Source organism: Triplophysa rosa, linkage group LG12 (genome assembly GCF_024868665.1).
Source record: "Triplophysa rosa linkage group LG12, Trosa_1v2, whole genome shotgun sequence".
NCBI classification, from domain to species: Eukaryota; Metazoa; Chordata; class Actinopteri; order Cypriniformes; family Nemacheilidae; genus Triplophysa; species Triplophysa rosa.
This window is the reverse complement of record NC_079901.1, coordinates 5161288-5183968: the sequence shown is the minus strand read 5'-3', so window position 1 is coordinate 5183968 and position 22681 is coordinate 5161288. Positions and strand designations below refer to the sequence as shown.

The following is a 22681-nucleotide window of genomic DNA, read 5'->3' as shown; positions in this document are numbered from 1 at the left end:
TTGTTTTATTTCAAATTCTAATAAAATGACACATATTTGACATATATCTTTGAATCATCATTGTTCACTTACAAGTTGTGTAAAGTTGTGCAGCACTTTCTGGTTAAAAGATCTGTCTGTTGTCAGCATAGTAGTAATACTAAAAAGCCATGTGCCTGTATGATATGTTCTAGGGATGTTGTGTATAAGGAGAATAGAGAAGGTCTCAGCACTGATCCTTAAGGGACCCCATTGGCCATTTGATGGGATTGAGACACATCTTCCCTCCATGATACCCTGAAGTTGAGTTCTTTTGATCACCACACATTAAAGGGTTGCTCAGAGGCTATGGTAAACTAACTCAAAGTTTAATAAAGTCAAAAGATGCAAATATATCCAGTAAAATGAGGACTGATAAATTGGATTCCACCTGGACAACACCTTGATAGCTGTAGGGTTTCAGAGACTATTATCATTGTGGGCTGAATATAGAGATTTACTGAGTAGACACTGCATGCTAATGAACAACAATACTCTTATAAGGGGACACGATGCCAAAATCAAAATAGGAGATTGTTGAGTATGCCGAATAAGCTTTTTTTTTGTGAAAAAACCAAGCAGTTCAAACATATCTCAATAATAAAACAATGACTTATTATTGTTAGTGATTTTTTAGACAGACCTAATTATTATAATGTTTTAATAATGCATATTAGATGTCAGTGTTTATTGTCAAGTTTTTATTCAACATGCCTTACTATATGAGTACATGTTTAGTTTTCCTCTGTGTTGCTCACTTTAGCTCGTTGCTTGTAGGTGAGAGGCAAGTTTGTGTCAGGACTACACAGATGATGCCAACGCTGTCAAAATATACAGGAAAGCAACATCAGACTTTAACATTTGTAAGTTAGCTATGGTTAAAGATATTAACAAGGGCTAATACTCGCCTCTTTCAGACTCCCTTTCTCAGTCAAAAGTCGGCCCAGTGCCCATCCAGGCACGAGTAGAATGGAGGACAGGGCCAGTAACCAGCCGAATACATTAGCCCAGCTTGGGTACACATACCAACGGTTAAATGTCAGGGGCTTGTACTGCGCCAGAGAACAAACAAGAGACACCTGAAAAAGACAGATAGAATAGAATAGATAAAAAGGAAGCAAAATTATGAACAAAAGATGGGAATGAATGGAGGAGTGCTAGTTTAGGTATGACAAAGCCTCATAATTTATCCAATAATGACTGTTGACTCTGCAAAAAAACTGTATAGTGTGAGACGTAAACCTAGATTAACTTGAATTCTGTTGCTAAACTTCTTTAAACTATTAAACTAAACTGTATTGGTCTTAAGTAATATAATAATTTTCTGATATACTGAATTTGGGATTTTCATTAGTTGTCAGTTATAATCATCAAATTAAAAGAAATAAACATTTGAAATATATCAGTCTGTGTGTAATGAATGAATATAATATACAAGTTTCACGTTTTGAATGGAATTAGTGAAATAAATCAACTTTTTGATGATATTCTAATTATATGACCAGCACCTGTATAACTCTGAGTTAAGGATTACCTAAACTTGCTACTGAGGAGTCTTATATAATAAAAACAAACACCTACTGTCACGGATTTGCAGGAAGAACCCAAGCGCAGGCAGCGTTAGCGAAACACAAAACTTTAATTGGCAAAATAAGGACCCACGGTGGGAGTAAAGAGTAACTGAACAGAAAGGCTACTAAACAAATGTAAAACAAAAACTTCCCTCAAGGGTGCAAAACAGAAAGAAAGGTAAACTGATACAAGGCAGGAACACGACAAGGTAAACTTGGCAAAGACAATACTGAACAAGACAGAGTACACAATGGACACGAAGCAAACAAGCAAAACGAACGAGCACAGGACAGCAGACACAGGGGCATTAAATAGGGGAACTAACAAAAGATAATTAGCAAGGGACAGGTGTCGGGAATGAAACACTAATGGAAGGCAAAATGAGGAAATGAGAAGGGCAGGGCCAAAGACGAGACCAGAGAGAGCGCATGTTATGTCAGAACCAACAATAACATGCCTCTCTCCACACAAAGCATGAGGCTCTGTCATGATCCTGCCACTAGACCAAGAAAGACATGACATGATGAGGCAGAATCATGACACCTACAATTAAATGTGTGGCTAAATTATCAAAAACAGACACCATAAGCATCATGTCACACTTTAGAGATGCATTTATTGTAAATAAAAACAGTCAGTAAAAACAGCTATAATTGCTAGACAAGAAAGCTATAATAGGCATAAAACTAAAACATTCTTGTTTTTCATCTCTTTAATATTGTGTTTTGACGATTTACAATTTTAAACAGACATTTACCAGAGACACGAGAGGAGTCAGGTATTTCCAGCACAATTTAAATATGCAGTTAGGTCGTGACTTTGTCATGTCTTCAATGACATTAAACATTCTCTCAGCACCTGTTTTGCATGGAATAGACAATTACTGAATGAAATTCAAATACTGTCCTTTCTGTTCTTGTATTGGGTTATTAGTTTAAAAGTAGATGTAGATTAATTCATTTAATTGTCTTTAAGTTTCTGTAGCTTGTTTGGTACTCACCAAAGATCCAACCCATGGACAGAGAGAAGAACATGGAGTTGAAAAGACGGCAGGCTCCATTAGAGGCATAGTAGTCAAACAACTGGATTACATACATTCCCCCCTGCAAGTCACAATACTCCATTACAAAATACTAATCAGTGTGATCCATTTGAACATTTTAATGACAGGGTAGGCAATTCTTTTCAGAAACATTTTTGTCATGCTGTTTAAAAGTCTCTTCACATCCTGCTAGCAATCAATGAGTATAGGGGTTTAAGTGTATATCTTCTGTGATCAGAGCATTCGTGTCATTTTGTTTGTGGGACAGTACCATATACTGTACAGTATTGTGTATTGCAAGTGCAATCAACATTGGTTTTGCTGTGATCACAAACAAAAATGGCATACTAATCAGGGTTAAAAAGGAACACTTAGTGTACCAAGGATAAAAAAGAGTAAAAAGGGCTTTGGCAGATAAAAAAACTATGCTGTTGTACTTAAGAAACACCGTCACTGTCTTGGATGGCCTGAGGGTGAGTAAATTAATAATAAATCTTCATTTTTGTGAGAATTAACCCATTAGATCTAAAAGATTTCAGATTTAGATATACAGTAATATGGCACTGTCCCTGCAGATAGAAGCAGTGCTAACAGTGAGGTGTCATTACATAAAATGTGTCATCTTATTTATGTTGGTGCATGACACTGGTGTTAGTCCCCTCTACTAAGCACTGTTTATAATGTTGAGGGTATCTAGCTGTTTAAAATGTTTTGATCTCTTCCCTAGCGCTTCACAAATTCCTGTTCCTGAAGGGCCACTATCCAGAGGAGTTTAACTGTAACCACACCTGCCTTTAATAATCCTGAAAAGATAGATTAGCTGGATCAGGTTCATTAGACCTGGAGCTAAGGGCTTTGTCCATTTACCCACACTTCCGGTCTTGGCCACTTAGGAGCATGTGTATGAGACAGGAGGTAAGTGCAAGGAGGTAGGTGCGCAAGACTGTCCAATGTCTTAAAAACACGTGCGCGCACACACACACACTTCTCTGACCTCTGTAACCATGGCGAGTTGGCTGAAGAAGCAAATCAGGCAGAAGAGCAGGAGCAAAATTTCATGACGTCCAGCTTTGCGTAGAATGTTGGGGAACAGGTCTGTCACTGATGTCATGATAACTTCCACTGCAACAAACTACAGGGAATAACATGTGCAACTTTTTAAGCAAAAAATAATAGTAAATTGTCTAGTCCTTAATCTGGTTGAACAAAATGATTTCAAAGAGTGGTGATATACACACACACCCTTAATCATGCTGTTATGGCAGTGCTGTGGACCCATGTGAACGGGAATTTAAACTCACATGTGTGTCTAGACCCAGCAAAATAATCATTATGAAGAAACACACAGCCCACAACTGAGGAAGAGGCATCATAGCAACTGCCTGTGGATAAGCTATGAACGCTAGACCAGGACCTGAAACAAACAGATATATGAGGTTGAGTGTTTAGTATTCAAAAGCATTGCTTTAAGTAGTGAACTCGTTACTTAACTCGGCTCTCCTGTTTTTGCCAAGTGGTTGATATCCTTAGGGCAACATCATGTTGACCCTGGGACAACATTTAAATCAACCAATCAGATATCAGAAATAAATTTACAGTTTATTTTAAATTTCATCTTCCAACCAGGATTAGGTGCTTCTAGCCCATTGTTTTTCACTTATCATTTCCCTCAGATTTTAGGGGTCAGTTATGGTTAGGGTTGGGGTTGGGTGTGGGTTTAGGTTTCATTTATAAAAATGTTATCCTTAGGTCATCAAAATATGTTGTCCTGAGGACATCAACCACTTGGCAAAATCAGGTTGAGAACTTAACTCATCATGTTCTTTAATAAATGTTACAGTACCTGATTCTGCCACCTCCTCGATGGGAGCGCCCAATTCATGGGCCATAAAGCCCAGGACTGAGAACACAGCAAAACCAGCCACCAAACTGGTGCCACTATTCAGTAGGCACAACCAAAAGCAGTCTCTGACAGGGAAAACATAGATTATACAAACACACAAGAACACAAAAGAAAGTGCATCCCACAATAAATATTTTAAAGTGATAGTTCACTCAAAAAAGAAAATTACTCTACTCTTCACCCTCTTGTCAATTCAAACCTGTATGACTTTTTTTCTTCCACAGAACACAAAATAAGATATTTTGAAGAATGTTGTTAACTGAACAGCGATGGTACCCATTGACTTGCATTGATTTTGTGTCCATACAATAAAAGTGAATGGGTGCCGCTACTGTTGGGTTCGCAACTTTCTTCAAAATATCTTCTTTTGTGTTCTGCGGAAGGAAGAAAGTCATATAGGTTTGAATTGACAAGAGGGTGAAGAGTAGAGTAATTTTCTTTTTTGTGTGAACAGGTTTGAAATGACAAGAGGGTGAGTGAATCAAGACAGAATTTTCTTTTTTCTTTTGGGTGAACCATCACTTTAATGTCTATGAGTACGCATGGCCGTACCCACCATTGATGTCCCCGAGGTCCAGACCTCCGTAGTTTTGTTGTGAAAAAAAATGCCTAATAGGATAAACTGTATGTAGTACTGCCAATTTTGTAGAAAATGCCTAGATCTAGATTTACCTCATCTGTTTAACAGCGCTCTTTAAGTGTCAATCTGATTGATTTGGCCAATCAAATGAAGAAAGGCGAGGATTACTGTCCAATCAAATGAAAGCTATTGACAGAAGTCAAGCTCGAGTTCAGTTTCTACTGTGAAAGAGTGCGATGTAAGTAGCTAACTGTTCAATGTTTTATCATAGAAATGTTAGCGGCCAATCACGTGTCGCGTCTAAAAATGCGTGCAAAATGCTGACTGCGTCGCTTTCTCCCTCATTTCTATCGAAAGCCAACAGGTTCACAATTCGCGTGCTTTTGATCGCCGTATTAATATTAAAACGCCGATTTCTTAACGCCGCCCTGCGTTAAATAAGCGTCGCCTGGCGCTAAATTAACGTCATACGCCGCCACGCGTTTAAATAACGCCACACGCCGATCGACGTTAAGTTAACGTCACACGTCACACAAAATGCAAACTTATTAGCTAATATACATAGCCCCTCCTCTTCTGGGTTTGCGAGCTGTACGGCAAGTCGGAGGCTCGGAGCATCCAGTACAATTTCCAAGAGCGCTGTTCACTTAAGTTAACTGGGGGTCTGGCACGCGATGAAACCGTCTGACCGTAGTGTCACCTCAAATCCATATCCAGCTTAACTTTGTGGAAAACAAAAATGGAAAGAAATGAAAGAAAAACCAGCTGAAAAGAAAAACATATATAATGCAGTATGTTCCAGGAAGCAATGTGTAAATGCGGGTGCGTAAATGATGACAGAATTAGAAGCAAGACGAGTCGTTGCTGTTAGTCTACAGGTTAGCTCGGTTTGCTCGCAGTCGCATGTTGCGTCTTTATTTGGTTCGAGTCCCACTCGGACCATTTGCAGATTTTTACATCGTTGGTCTTGTTATGTTTATCTGTGTCACAGGGATTTTTTTATATTTCAGCATTTAATGCGTGGTTAATATATAAAGAAAGTCAGGAATAAGAGCTCTTTCTCCACAACAAACTTACAGTATATTCTAAGTTTGTTAAGCGCTCCCGACAACCTCGCCAACAGCCTTTCAATAATCACCTTAACGCACATCACCTGCCCACTTAAATTTCATTAGAACGCGACCACTCACATTACCTACGGGACATGTTGCCATTTACCTCCGTAAAGAGACTGACGCTATACCGTGTGTGGAACTGACTTTCAGCCGAGCATTTAGATATAATTCATTTTACTCGACAAAGCATACGAAACAATATAAAAATGACGACCATGCTGACTTGAGTGTTTATGCATGTTCTCTGTGGAGAACTAGTATTATGTGAAGTCTGCTCTATTAACGTTTTCTTCCGTTAATAAAGTAAACAAAAATGATTTTATTCTGTATCCTTTTACAAGCACACAGCATTTTCGATTAAGAAACTTAGAATATAATGTACGTTTGTTGTGGATATAGCTTGTTATAAGTAATATAATGAGTAATATATTAATGTAAATGTCACACTATCCAGGGCTTTTTGTGTTGTATTCGTTTTGCACAGTTAGTGTGGTTGCATAAATCGGCTTAATTTGTTTTCTTTTAGACTTCACTGTGTTCCGTTGACCTTTGTATTGAGGCTCTGTATAAGTTTTCAATGCAGGCTAAACAATTAGCTTTTATTTATTTTCATTTGACAATGTATATTTATCTAAGATGGCTAGGTGTCTTTTTTCTTTTATTTTTGAATAAAGGAAACACTTTGTTGTAATTGCACCTGTTGTTCTGCATTAAATAAATAAAACAATATATATTTCCATTTAAAACTTCTGTCTTTTTCATTTAAAAACATTATATAATAATAACCCCAAAATAGCGCCTTGCGCTCAGGGAATGAACGGCGCCTGGTAGCTCACAAAGGTGTATTAAATCATAAATTTTCCGCTCATTCTTCTTCACTGCTGCTTGCTCCATGCTGGTGGAACGATCTTCCAGATACAGTCCGGTCAACCACGTCTCTCTCTTCATTCAAGAAACAACTTAAAACATATCTTTTTCGTAAATGGCTGGTAAATGTTGACAATACAAAAAATATTTGAGACACAAATCTTGTGTATTATCTAATACAAGCACGTTTTGGATGTTCAGTCAGAGTAAGATCATTTTTGTGACTTATAATCTTTGAATAACTCTCAACACCGCACTTTATTTTCTCTTTTACTGTATGTAAGTCCTTTAACCCAATAGTCAAACTCTTTTTGCTTGAAGTGGACATATTTTGCAGTAATATGATGAATGCAATTTATTTGGCTAACAATAGCCTAAATATGTGCATTAAAATGCATGATAGGCTTTTTAATTGTTTTTGAAACATACGCCACCAGCCCTGAATCCCGCACATTCCATGAGCTGAATAATATAAAGAATGCATAACATTTTTTATTTCAAATGGAAATGTGGCTGTTTATTTTTAGTAACAGAAGCCTCTTTGCAGTGCCACACATATGATATAGCGTCAGTCTCTTTACGGAGGTAAATGGCAACATGTCCCGTAGGTAATGTGAGTGGTAGCGTGCTAATGAAATTTAAGTGGGCAGGTGATGTGCGTTAAGGTGATTATTGAAAGGCTGTTGGCGAGGCTGTCGGGAGCGCTTAAGAAACTTAGAATATACTGTAAGTTTGTTGTGGAGAAAGAGCTCTTATTCCTGACTTTCTTTATATATTAACCACGCATTAAATGCTGAAATATAAAAAAAATCCCTGTGACACAGATAAACATAACAAGACCAACGATGTAAAAATCTGCAAATGGTCCGAGCGGGACTCGAACCAATAAAGACGCAACATGCGACTGCGAGCAAACCGAGCTAACCTGTAGACTAACAGCAACGACTCGTCTTGCTTCTAATTCTGTCATCATTTACGCACCCGCATTTACACATTGCTTCCTGGAACATACTGCATTATTATGTGTTTCTCTTTTCAGCTGGTTTTTCTTTCATTTCTTTCCATTTTTGTTTTCCACAAAGTTAAGCTGGATATGGATTTGAGGTGACACTACGGTCAGACGGTTTCATCGCGTGCCAGACCCCCAGTTAACTTAAGTGAACAGCGCTCTTGGAAATTGTACTGGATGCTCCGAGCCTCCGACTTGCCGTAGAGCTCGCAAACCCAGAAGAGGAGGGGCTATGTATATTAGCTAATAAGTTTGCATTTTGTGTGACGTGTGACGTTAACTTAACGTCGATCGGCGTGTGGCGTTATTTAAACGCGTGGCGGCGTATGACGTTAATTTAGCGCCAGGCGGCGCTTATTTAACGCCGGGCGGCGTTAAGAAATCGGCGTTTTAATATTAATACGCGATCAAAAGCACGCGAATTGTGAACCTGTTGGCTTTCGATAGTTTTAAGCGTGCTTGACGCGCGTCAACATTTAAAAAACAAACCTGAGTAAACGACCGATTGTAATACATATATTACTGGATAACATATCATTTACGTGTTTAATGTCAGTTTGACGCGACAAAAACATTACCAGACCTTCACTAGTTCATGCTAAACTGCGTGGCTTGCTTTGACTAGGTGTGTTTTAGGCTGTGGTTAGCCTATTAAAACAACTATGTGATTTGCAAATAATTCAAGTGCATCACTTTTAAACCAATTCTTGTTTTTCAATTCTGTTTCTATATTAATTTAAGTCAACCTATTTTTAATAAAAATAAAATAAATAAAAAATGTTGCTGCAACTTCTGTAGTTACACAAAAAAAGTTAAAGGGACAGTTCACTCAAAAATGGAAACCTTTATGTAATTTCAACCCAAATTCATGATGATCCTTTATGAAAGACAGGTTGTATTTCAATCTGGTAGTGTTTGTATAAAATATCAGTTGACCATGTCCATGACCATGTGTTTACTTTCATTACTTTGTTTGGGAAAAATTCAGTTTTTGGACATCGGTATTTCCAAAATCCTGCGTACGGCCCTGTGAGTACGTTAATACTGATTTATTCAGTCATTCATTCTGTCTTAAGACAGTAGCCATACTAACTTGTAGCAGTTGTTGTTGTATTTATTGTAGCTGCCAAGTACAATGTGAGTGCCACCACACAAACCGTAAGAGAAAAAGATCTGAGATCCAGCCTCCATCCAAACCTAAAGACAAAGCATCCAAAATGATTACATTACTATTAATTTAGCTTACTAATAATTCATTTTCTGTACTATTTGTCATGATTCCCCTTTCCAAATCTGTTATCAAGCACACCTGCTGGAAATCACTTCATCATCTCCAAAGTATATGCTGTATACCCTGTTCTGTTTGTTAGTCTTTGTTGGGTCTTGCCTGTCATATGTAAATATTATGCTGTAGTCCTGTTTCTCCTGTGCTTACATTTTTTGTTGGATTATTAAAAGATTGACAGAAAGACCCAAATCGAAATGAAAAGTTGCAGTGAACTTTACTTATATGTTTTTTTGGTGTTCAGTCCGTGTTTTGTTTGTTTAATGTTCTTTTTCTGTCACCATGGACCTTCCTGTCATTTGCTGGCTGTTCCTTGAGCAGAGCCTGAGACGAATCAGTGTGCCATTGAATTCAAGGCCATGGAGTTGAGTCAAGCCCATTCTCCTGCCACTGAGAGTAAGTACAGGCTGGATTTACTGGACATTGACATTGACTTTGGAGAAGACAATACCCTGATTCCCACCGTCATGTCCTCTGTCCCGTTGGTCCCACCTGGCGTCCCTCTCCCACCACCTCTCCAAACTGCCTTTATGGCCTTTATGGCCTTTTTTTGTGGCGCTCTCCATTTACTTCCTCAGTCCCACAACTGTCCCTCTGGGTCCCCTCGTCAATTGCACTTTACTGTGTTTTGTAGGCCCACTTTATATATCTTGCATTTTATATATACATTGTTGTATTTTAATGTATGTCCTTACTGTGTTTTATTTTTATTGTATGCACAGAGCGACACTGTAGCACTTTGCCCAAGACAAATTTCCCTTCGGGAACAAATAAAGTTTACAAACAAACTCAGTGGTGTTGTTTCGCCTCGAGCCAGCTGGCTCCACCACTTGTCCCAGTGGACTTCGCTTCACCCTGGACTTCTCGGTTCTGCCTCCTCCCTGTTTAATCTGCCCATTTCTTTCTCGGTGTCCCCATCTACGGCGTGAGGACGCGCCTTGCTGGGAGGGGGGAGTACTGTCACGATTCCCCATGTCCCAGAATCCCCTCCACAGTATAGCCTATTCTGTTTGAATTATTATTTTGACTACCACTTTCGATTAAATAGTTTTGGGGTCTAAGTCTATGTGGTATCCAGATGTACTTTTTATCAATATCAATGAAATCAATGAATATATACTATTGGTGCAAAAGTAGTTAAAAAAATTGTGTGTTGAAGATGTCCCGCCCCTTATCATATCTGTGAATTTTCGCTTCTCAGTCTGTAATGATTGGTCCCCCTCTCAGAGCATGTGTCAACAGTGTCCCATTTTACTATATGCTGTGTTGAAAGGTTATAATGTGGCTGGTCGCTTGGAGATGCGGAGAGGCGGTTTTGCTGCAGCTTTTAGGGAGCTTAGGGATAGCGCCACTTTTACACGCGACCAGATGGCTTCCCTACAGAAACCTTTTGTACTCAAGGTAAACAGAGCCTGGTTAACAGGTTATAATGTTTGTGTTGGGTAGATTCATATGGAATGTGAGGTTGTACCACTGGAGGTCCCTAGAGGATCTATTGAGTAAGAATGAAAAAAAGTAAAGAGGTGAAGTTGAAGATAAGAGATTATGTCTGGCTGTTCTTTTATTGCGTCCACTACTAAACCATATTCATGAGCTTTAGCTTTTAGCAATAAAACCTGATAGCACACCGCTTACGGAACAAAAATATATGGGAATATACTGCTAACTATAATGCAATATATTACATAATACATTTACATATATTGGAAGCTGGTGCTAATATTTTTCAACATAAAGCAATATGTGCATTCATGTCTTTTTGCTGAATATTAAGATCGGGAGATCTGTTAGTGTTTAATGTTGTATTACTTTGAAATTTAGAACGGTTCTGTAAATTTGTGGGGTTACCGTGGTGTTGAAGATTCGAGCCTGTGGTTAGGATAACGATTGGCCTAACATCATTAAGATTATATATTACTTTATTTAAGAAGTAATGGCTGTGCTATTCAGTTCAGTGAATATCTGTTCACTAAGTGCTGTAGTATGAGCAGGTGTGCTTATAATATTGTAAAGTAGCTATGTTATAAAATATGAAACATGTATATTGTAAATGAATGTTAAACATAAGAAATATATATTTCCATATATGTGTGTGTATATGGCATGAGTAAATATATTATGGTCAATATATTTTTACAAATCCAGTACCATATCTTATCATATGTACATCAATACATTATAAAGTATATTACTGATTATATATATTGTGACATATAAGCACATATATTGTCATATATACGGAAATTCCTTATGTATTATTCAATATATTGTAATATATTTACACCATATATTATTCTGTATATTTTCTTATATAACATTATATACATTAATATATTTTTAATTCATATATTAGGAAATACATTTTCTTTCCGTCAGGGACATACATCTGGGAGACGTTTATTTGTGTGCATTTACATCTGCAAGATGTATTTTTTGATTGTTTGCTCATCTGCAATACGTCTGATTTAAGATATATGTAAAACTGCCTTTTCTCATATGTTTTTACATATCAGATTGTTGCGTTTCCTACACTGATTCTTCATGTCTAACTGATTCAGAAACGTAACAGTTTCGTGAAAATCATTTATTCTGTTAGTTGCTCATAACACTGCTTTAATCTCTTTAAAGTGTGTCATAACTCCACATTCACATATTAATAACATATCACACTCAAAAGTAATTTACAGAACTTCATTGTGGAGAACATAACTATCATTTTCTGATCCCACTGGATCTTAGTTTTCTTTGCCACAACATATGTGTTGGACAGCTAAAGAAAACTTAAAGGCGCAGTTCTTGAAAATCAGCGGCCACTAGCGTTGTATTATAGTTTTGCAATGAATCTCTGAGTCATTTGCCCACCCCTCCCTTTCGAATTACGACGGTGGCCGCAACAGTAAAAAAATATGTCGTCTACTGAGACAGCGGATAGCAGTGATACAAGCAACGATGTTTCTTTGCAAAGGTAAGGCAATATATTAACGTAATTAATCATTTAACATGTATTCTATTGCGAAAGTTACTGTTACAATTCTATAATTAGATATATTTCTTGCGTGCTATCTAGTACACGCTGAGAGTAGTGAAGTAACTAAAGTTAGCTAATCGTAAATAGCAACGCTGTTCAAAGCGTTTGATCTGACAGCGACATAGGCAGTTAGGTGTAAGTTAGTAGACGTTTGTCTAAAGTCAGGAACAACCGGAGTACGTACCGCAGGGACGGAAATACATTATTATTCTGAGGTTATATGGCCATTTGAATAAAATGCTAACGTTACCGTTTCAACAAAACAGTTGTTTGTTAAACATTGAAAAAGTGGAAACATTGAAAATGTTGAATTATCTTACCAGTCTAGCAGAAAACAGGCAACTTCGGCGTCGCCTTGAAAACATTTGTCTTTCAACAGTGCCTTACATCTGGTAATAGATACATCGATGTTTATCCTGGATTTCTGCCGCCGTTTGGCTCTAATTCGTCTGGCAGCATCACGTTTGCGCTTCTTTGACGACGTAGATTCACGCTCTGTCGGCTCTTGTGCACAATACGCATGGTCCTCCATTTTATCAAAACTTCTAAGACAGAACAATCAGTTGCTTCAGCTAGACGACGACTACTCCTCCTCCTCCTCTCCGTACTACGACTTACTACTTTGTGCGTCAACTCAAGTGATGACGCAAGCTGCGTCTAAAAACACACACGAAGACCAACATATACGAAACGCGCTCTGTAGAGCTGTTTGTCCGTTAGAGTTTACTGTACAAAACATGGCTGCGCAACATAACAAATTCCATGTAGACAGGCCCGCTCCCTATGTAGATACAACTGGTTTATTCTAAGGTAATAAAAACATAACTGTTCATTACGTAAGGTTTTTATACACATCCAAAGACACAGTTTTGTATGTTATATTGCATTTCTGTTAATAGATCATACAAAACATCCCGCACTGTGTCTTTAACATTAAAACTCAAGAGTCAAGAGCTCAACTAAAGCAAACACTGATCACAATGATGGTGATTTGTTGAAATTTCAACATTTTTTCAACATTAATTGCAGGTGAAAAAGTGATATTGATTCAATGGTTGCTTGCTGTCTGTGTAACAACGCAAGTGAAGTCATTCATTCACAAGTAATTTATTTTAGTGACTTTTAGTGACACTAAATTCAAGTGACGTTCTGGCTCTTTAAAAATACTTTCAGACATATTTAATTCTGAGGCAGTCTATCAAAAACAAACAACAACAAAAAAACATATAGCATGTGTGTTATTATTTATTTAAACCAATAATTACACAACGATTTGGTGGTGTGATTTAAAAATTGTAGTTAGGTTTAAAGAATTACTTTTCATGATTTAATTCATATGTTGTCTAAGTGGAAGAAAATGCTTCACAACAAATTCTTCCCCTTGAATTACAGTGTTGTATATGCTGTTTGGGTAGCAGGTGGCGGATGGTGGTGGGTACCTGTGGGTCAGCGAGACGGGATGGTTCAGGGTACAGGTAAAACACGATCCCCTGTAGGGCTCCAGGAAGAGTCAACCCACGAATCAGCAACACCAGTAACATCACATAAGGAAATGTGGCTGTGAAATACACCACCTACAAGCACCATGAAAATGATTATATTTCATAAACCAAAATATATATTCAAAACATATTTAAAACAAAGTTCAAATACTGTATTTAGGACACAAACTCAGATGCATAACCACATAGAAACTATCCCACTCATGCTCTCTGGTTAGTTGGGCCATTCCTAAAATTCTGCAACATTTAAAGTCCCACTGAAGTCAAAATGAAAGTTTTTGTTCCTTTTATTAAAAATAAGTTAGACTCAAGGATGTCAATAAATTGATATGCTCCTACGCGCTGACAAAATTGCCATTTAGAAGACATGCACAATCAAAACTAACAGTTTGGTACGTGTGCTAAAAAAATCAAGAAATTCCATGACATCACACTACACTTCACCCTTTTGTCAAACTATTCTTCCAATCAATTCCACTTTAGAATCCGAAGAGTCCCGCCCCTTCACTATGAGAGCTGTAGAAGCGAAGTCTCATATCAGCAACTTGTTTGCACATTGATTATGTTCTACATGGTGAATGATGCATAGTGCAGATAGCACTGACCAGATCACATCCGCTGAGAAAACAAAACGTATCTGACCCGTTTCAAGTCTATACAGAGTATTAAAGGTTAAAGCTCTATGGAAGAGATCAGACATTGCAGCCTTGATGTGTAAGGAGACCAGGAGAAGACAAACGCCAGTGTCACTTACCAACGTAAATAACAAGCTTTAAATGACACATCACTGGTATCACTGATCTTCCTATTCTTTTTAATAGACTTCAATACACCACTGTGGCTATCACGCTGTGAAATAGCAACTTGTTTGCACATTGATTATGTTCTACATGGTGAATGATGCATAGTGCAGATAGCACTGACCAGATCACATCCGCTGAGAAAACAAAACGTATCTGACCCGTTTCAAGTCTATACAGAGTATTAAAGGTTAAAGCTCTATGGAAGAGATCAGACATTGCAGCCTTGATGTGTAAGGAGACCAGGAGAAGACAAACGCCAGTGTCACTTACCAACGTAAATAACAAGCTTTAAATGACACATCACTGGTATCACTGATCTTCCTATTCTTTTTAATAGACTTCAATACACCACTGTGGCTATCACGCTGTGAAATGCAGCTTTGCCAGGCTGACTGTGCCATAAACTAAATGCTATTGGTTATTTTGAAAGGGGGTGGGCTCTGCATTTTTCAGTTGCTGCGCGTTCCAAGGGTGTTGGGTATGGTATTAATAATATTACATTTTTAATATAAGAATTTTTACTTATGGTCTAGGGTTGTATTTTAAAACTCACATTTAGTTGTTTTTTTCATTGATTAAATTCTCCTAATATTTTATATTTTTATAGTAATTCTGTCCCCTCACCAAATTTAAATTGAAGAGTTGTCCAAATAAATGACATCACACACAGGTTGTCATCACAGTTTTGGAGGAAAAACACCAGGGTGAAGGTCAGCTTTTTAACGTTGTTTTTTTAATGCTCTCTCTATAGAGGGAAACTGTAACTCCACGGCAGCAGAGGGAGATTTACTGTGCTGCATTGTCTGCTGTCACGTTTGAACACCACTAAACGCTCTGTGGTTTTTAAGTCTCTTTGGATTAAAGTGTCCAGTGAATAAATGTAAATATTCCAAAATTTTTTAGACAATATTATCTTAATTGATATTCTTACACACCTTGCCTGTAGATTTGACTCCTTTCCAGATACAGAAATAACATGTGATCCACATTGCAATAAGACACAGAAGAATCCTCCAGTTGATGTTACCCATCTGCTCAATACCTCCAGAGAGAACCAGAACTCTGCGCCTGTACAATGTAGAGAAATTAATAAGACAAAAAAGGTTTACTCTATCAATTTTAATATAATAAATTGTGTTTGTTGTAAAATAATGCATGCAAAAATTGATTTCATTTACTCCCAGAACTCAGTAGCTGCGGAGGTTGAATTCATTCTTGCTGTGTGGTTGAGGGTCAGATTCCTTGCAGCAAGATTTACACAGTTATCTAACACAGAGATAAAAAGTTACTTTTTTAGAGTAATATTGATCAGATTTTATTTAGTTTTTTTATTGATTGATTTTTCTCAATTTATTAAACTTATTACCTGTGTTCCAGGTGTTGTCACAGCTGGCCCATGGCAGCTGAGGGCTAAAAGAGAAGATGAGATAAAAAAGTGCCCAGGCCAGAATGATGATGTAATACAAGCAGCCGTAAAACACTGTCAGCTGTCCTGCATAGCCAATACCTGACAAAAACAACACACATACAATGACTAAAAGATGAAGATTAATGAACATTAATCGATTAATTTAAACAATAAAAAAAGATGGAGCCACACTTAACGACTAGAGGACAAAACAAAACTTCTCGGTTACGACTGTAACATTTGTTCCCTGATGGAGGGAATGAGACGTTGTGTCGAGACAGAATGGGGTTTGAACTTGAGAACCTATCAACCTATCATTGTACTTTTAAAAGACCAATGAACTTTAGCGAATAGCATGGCATGCCAGTCTCCACCCTCTGCATATGGGTATAAAAGGAAGATGGCGTGACCATTCATTCACCTTTTGGGCTGAGGAACCTGAGAGGCATCTCCTGGTAGCTGCAGCGGATGGCGAAGCATTGTGGAGGACACAATGAAGGACACAACTTCCCTTTCTGTCAGTCTCTCGACGTTGTGTCAAGACAGAATGGGGTCCCAATAAGAAACGCAATGGCACTGCGCCACGTCACGACCTCCAGCGGAGCGACACTGACTGCCCTGGGCGTGTCACAAGTGAACGCTACCACGAAACGTGACCTTCCAGTGGTGTAGTAAGGCATCAACTTGAGAGTGTCAACGACGAGAGGCTCTTACCATCGGCCGTCACAGGGGGTGGCCTTCCTACTCTAGAGACGAGATAGCTGCCCGGCACCGTAAGGGACACTGGGGAGCGCTACTCCCTCGCTTGAGGGGGTGCGCTACGGAGACCACATCCTACGGTAGGGAGGTGATACGTGGAAATACCTACACGGTCTCACCAGTGGGGAGATTTCATGGGAATAGTCATGCGGGGCCTCAACCGAGGGGTGCACAGAAGAGGTGGAAGTCTACCGAGGGAAGGGCTCAAACGGGGCCCTTCCTAGGCCTTCGAGGACCACATTATACCAGCTGCTGACTCCATAGGAGGAGGTGTCGGGCGAATTGGACATCTGCCGTGAGCAAATGCCACCCTGGTGGTTGATGTATGCCACGGCGGCCGTGCTGTCTGAGTGGAGCAGCAAGTGTTTTCCCTGAATAAGGGGAAGGAACCTCTTCAGAGCAAGCCAGGCGGCCAGCAACTCTAGGCAATTGATATACCTACATGCCTTTATCCAATGACCCGACACTGCATGCCCGTTGCACACAGCACCCCAGCAGAGCAGGGAGGCATCCATCATCACCACGATGCACCTCGAGGCCTGTCCGAGCGGAACCCCAGCTCGGAGAAAAGAGACGTCTGTCTAAGGGGCTAGGGTGTGACGGCAGTGAGGTGTGATGGAAATACGTCTCGTGCCGGTGTGCCAGGCTCTCCAGGGAATGCGACTCTGAAGCCAGTGCTGAAGCGGTCTCATATGCATCAACCCAAGCGGAACGACCGCTGCCGAGGATGCCATATGCCCCAGGAGCCTCAAAAGTTTCAGTGGGACCGCTGGTTGCAACCTGCAGAGTGCTCAGCACTGACTGGACACGCTCGTTGGTAAGGCGCACTGTCATGGTGACAGAGTCTAGTTCCATACCGAGATAAGATATGCTCTGCTCAGGGGAGAGCTTGCTCTTGTCCCAGTTGACCCGCAGGCCCAGTCGGTCGAGGTGCCGTAGCACGAGGTCCCTGTGCGTGCACAACAGATCTCTCTGCCAAGATGAACCAGTCGTCGAGATGGTTGAGAACAGGCACGCCTTGCTCCCTGAGGGGAGCAAGAGCAGCCTCCGCGACCTTGTTGAAGACACGTGGAGACAGAGCCAGACCGAATGCACTTGCCAAGAAGGGGGCGTTCCTGCTTTTAGCCAGCTCCTCATGAACTTCCGGGAAGAACGGTACCGGCACGGAACACGGTTTGGCCCCGCGCTCCATATCCAGGTACCAGGAGTCAAGCATGGCCAAAGCCGGGAGCTCCAGGGAGCCAGCAAATCACCATCCGATGCCATGATGGAAACCTCATCCTCGTCACTCGCAGTGTGGGTCCGCTATGGGACGGTCGACTGCCGCCCATCGGAGACAGGTTCGGTGAGTGTGGCAGGGCATGGCCGGTCCGCGGGGCTGGCACCGACGGATTAACGTCCATGGGAGTCCCTATATCACCAACGCTGCTCGCCGCTGCGGACGGCTGGGCAGCCACCGCGGAACGGGAAGCTAACAAAGTCGTGGCTGCGTCTAACGAACACAGCCAACCGTGACCTCAACACCTTTATAGACATGTGCTCGCAGTGCGGACATGTCGTATCAATGAATGCTACTTTAGCATGCTGTTGACCCAAGCATGTGATGCAGGTATCATGCTGTCCGAAATTTTCTCTTTTAGACACCTCGGTCCGCTACCGAAACGCCCGGGGGAAGTCGCACACAAGAGGATGAGTCTACTGCTCTGCGTCTTGGGATCCAGAATGAAAACCTCAGAGATGAGAACGCTCAGCATAGATGTTGCCTCACTTGTTCCAAAGAACAAAATGTGAATGAATGGGCACGCCTTTTCCTTTTATACCCATATGCACGGGGCGTAGACTGGCATGCCATGCCATTCGCCAAGTTCATTGGCCTTTTAAAAGTACAATCAGAGATGATAGGTTCTCAAGTTCTAACCCCATTCTGTTTCGACACAACGTCGAGAGACCGACAGAAAGGGAACTACCTATTATTTTACTACTATAACATACAAATCAGTGCAAAGACAAATCAATGTTTGGCAAAGAGTACATGAGGAAATGTTTATCTTAAAAGTTAATTTAAAATGTTTTTAAAACTTTTATGAAGCTATTTTTTATCCCTCACCCCCAGCCAAGGGACAGAGGCGATGCCAACATGTAATGGCACCTTCTCGTGTGTACTGTCCCATTGCCGTCTCTAGCAGGAACAGAGGAATCCCAGAGGTCCCCAGAAACACCAGGTAGGGTATTAGAAATGCACCTGAGGACACCAAAAAATACCACAACATAATAAGGCAAAGAAAAATGTTGAAATGACATCTGTAACTGCCAAAGTACTAGTTATGTTCATCGATATCTAAACATAATGAAATCTAAAAGCAAACAGAAAACATTTGTCCATGTTGTCTTCTTATACCTCCGCCATTCTTATAGCAGAGGTATGGAAACCTCCACACGTTACCCAGACCAACCACATTTCCTGCTACAGCCAGAAGAAACTCTGCTTTACTCCCCCAGTACCCTCTCTCCTTGATCTGTCCTTCTACTCTGCACATAACTTTAAAGATTTCCAGCGGTTATGTTAGGTCCTGTAGTCCAGAGCACTGTAATTCCACAGCAGTGAATGTAATGAAGTCTGATCAGCAGTAAATACTTAATACCTCAAGCTACTGTAATGGAAAATGATTGGACAAGCCCAAACAGAGTGTAAAAGGAAATTTGACTTTTAAAGTATCTGTTTAACAAAGAACTGCTGCTGCCCTTCCATGTGATACATGACTGACTTTGTAACTAACCATAATCTTTTGTTTTCTGCAGGAGACATTCTGTTAAACCGGTGAGGTGAATAGCAGCTTTTGTTGCAGGGAAGATAGTCTGAGGGGGAGTAGTGACTATAAATGACTGAGTGTGTAACCATTCTGTATCTTCTCACGACAGAGCTTTCTGTATGTCAGATGACATTGTAGAATGTAACACTGAAAGATACAAGGTTTTCAAGCCTTTATTTTGTTTTATTAAATTCCTCTGCACTACACATCCATAGACTGATCCTCTACACCTAAATGACAAAGTATGAAGTACATACATATGTTGCATACATGTAAATGTATTTATTTTAACAAATCTAAACAGATTTATTTCATTAATGGGTAAAAAAGCTTAAAATATTAATAATTTTTCCACATTTTAAATGTCTAAAGTCTTGAGGTGAAGAAGCCCATCTTCCCTTGGTATTATAGAAATGTGCATATGCCATAAATTGTTTCGCTAGGCATGTGTGATGCAAGTCATGTGTTCACTAATAAAAATTAAATTAACAGCCCTTGTAAATTTCTTTATTTCACTCAGGTGACACCTCAACCCATGTGAACAAAGAAGCAATGTCAGGGGCTACAGGAACGGGAGTCTTTTCAACAATAATTTCAGGATGTATGACATTTTACTAGGATTTAGAGTTCCAAGTTATTGTATTATATTGCATTGCACTGCACTGCACTGTACAATGTGGACCAGATGCGGCCTTTGCAATTCGGAGGCCCGTTTCAAAGAAACTGTCCACCAACACTCACCTACGTACTCACTCATAATAAAAGACATTTAATTGAATTTACTATATTGATTTTCTTATATTTAATTAAATTAAATTTCATATTTAACTCTTTATGGAGTCTCCACCACGCATTAAATTTGTTTATACAGCACTATTTTCCTTGTCGTGAGCTTTATTTTCACAGACTGCGATGAAGTATTTTCCCAATAACACTTCATACATTTTGAATGCATACATGTTTTTATTAAATGTTGAGAAATATAGATTTTTATTTAATTAAAATGACACTAAACCAGCAGTAGATGTCGCCACATCTTTTTAAATGAACGAGTCATTCATTCAAACGAATTTGAAACTGCATCTGAATCTTGACTTGTTTCAATCCGTAAAAAAACACCTGTTTGTTTCTCAAAGACGTGCAACCATTCAGCTGCTGGTTTTGTGTGGAGATTTTCGTTGGGAAAAAACGACAATAAAAAGGTCACAGACTTAACTACATGTTGTTATTTAAAAAATAAATATGACTTTGAGGGTCTGTCTTCAATAATTTTGGTGAAACTTTTGCCTCAAGCCCTTTAAACCCTGGTGTGTGCGCAACGTGATGGGAGGGGTGTGCTCTTCTTCGAGCGCAAATGGAGACCCCTCCTGTTTTGAGGTCCGTTTCAAGTGAAACGGGTGTAACATAGCAAAGGCCGCCACTGATATGGACTTCCTTGTAAGGATTGATATGTCCTTCTACTCTGCTCATACTTCAATCAGTTCAGGTGTGAAGAAAGAAGAGAATTCTGCTTCTTATTTTTTAAATGAACTTGACAGCACCTCATAATTTAATAAAACTAATAAGTCAGATGGAAAGCCTAAAGCTAAAAATAAATTGTTACATGCTTGGTGGGTTGGTGGGCCTCAGGTTAAATCCGTTTACATGATTTTGTGTCAACAGACACTGACATTAGCAATCGATCTCAGAGCGGCGGTGCTGAAGCTTTAAAGCCACAGGGACACTTTGTGGTGTGCCATAGGTGGGTAGTAACGCGCTACATTTACTTCGTTACATTCACTTGAGTAACATTTTGGAAAATATGTACTTTTTAAGTAAAATGAAAAGTGTGTACTTTTACTCTTACTTGAGTAAATTTCTAATAGAAAATCTGTACTTTTACTTCGTTACATAACTTACATTGCGTGACGTTCCTTCGTTCCCTCATTTTAAAATATGCTTTTTAAAACGCGTTGTTTATTTCAAGGTTGTCGTCTCTTTTTACGGGCATTCCCGAGTGATCGATTCTTTTGTGTCGATTCTTTTGAATGCATTAATTGAACAATGGGCAAAACCATTTGAATAGGCTAATGAATCAGTTCAAATGATTTGTTCAGTTCGCAGCACGATCTGAATCATCTGAAGCAGGATTACTCACTCCTCGTAGCACGAAACTTAAGAACACGCAGAACACAAAGAGCGTTGGATGAAGTGGATATTAATCTATATCTATACAATCAAAACTGCAAATGTGTCATATTGTTTGCCAGCAATGATAAATGCCCGCCATATGCGCGCACCCGCGCGACCTGTTCGTCAGACACAGCAACATGCGCGTTACCTGTCAGACACAGAGACGTGGGCTTGCAGAAATATACATTTGAAGAACAGAAGGAAGAAAACTTGTTGATGGGCGTGTGGTTCACTGTTTACTGTTTGTTTACAAGTAAGAGCGTTTCACAACACACACGTGACACAACACGAGAAAACATGAGCTTTGTTCAAAAATGTGTATTTCATTTAAGAGAGCACTGCAGATGTTCTAGATCATCTTAGGAAATGCTCTGAGTTTAGTTAATGCTTTAGTTTGACATGGTCTATTATTCTGAATAAGTTGTGTAAAGTTGACATCAGGACTAGATGAAATTTACAGAAATGCTTATCTCTTCTGTGTTTGTCTATTCTTTAGTCTCTCTAGTATATTGCAAAGATATCTGCTTATGATAATTAAAAATATTGATAAAAATGTAATATTAAAATATTGACGTTAATATTAATTTTATGTAGGCCTATATAATCAGATACAAAGTAACTAAGTAACTAGCTACTTGAGTAGTTTTTTCATTGCATACTTTTTTACTTTTACTCAAGTAATTTTTAAAATAGTTACTTGTACTTTTACTTGAGTAAAGATTTTGGCTACTCTACCCACCTCTGGGTGTGACCAAACGAAACGAGGTTGACGAAGTTGCATAGAGAAGGTAATCTAGTCATTTAATAT

At 39.3% G+C, this 22681-nt stretch overlaps 1 protein-coding gene across 1 annotated transcript; it reads right to left on the bottom strand.

Annotated features, from left to right (window-relative positions):
* Nucleotides 1-9: 9 nt before the first annotated feature.
* On the bottom strand, nucleotides 10-19545 carry LOC130562665 (sodium- and chloride-dependent GABA transporter 2-like). The gene is made up of 14 exons (XM_057347821.1): nucleotides 19290-19545; nucleotides 18999-19133; nucleotides 16091-16231; nucleotides 15903-15990; nucleotides 15660-15792; nucleotides 13859-13993; nucleotides 9200-9303; nucleotides 4476-4600; nucleotides 3934-4046; nucleotides 3627-3764; nucleotides 2591-2693; nucleotides 2348-2448; nucleotides 927-1097; nucleotides 10-839 (listed from the first exon to the last, which is right to left on the bottom strand). The coding sequence occupies exons 1-14, from the start codon at nucleotides 19426-19428 to the stop codon at nucleotides 753-755; spliced, it is 1713 nt and encodes a 570-aa protein (XP_057203804.1). The 5' UTR covers nucleotides 19429-19545; the 3' UTR covers nucleotides 10-752.
* Nucleotides 19546-22681: the final 3136 nt, after the last annotated feature.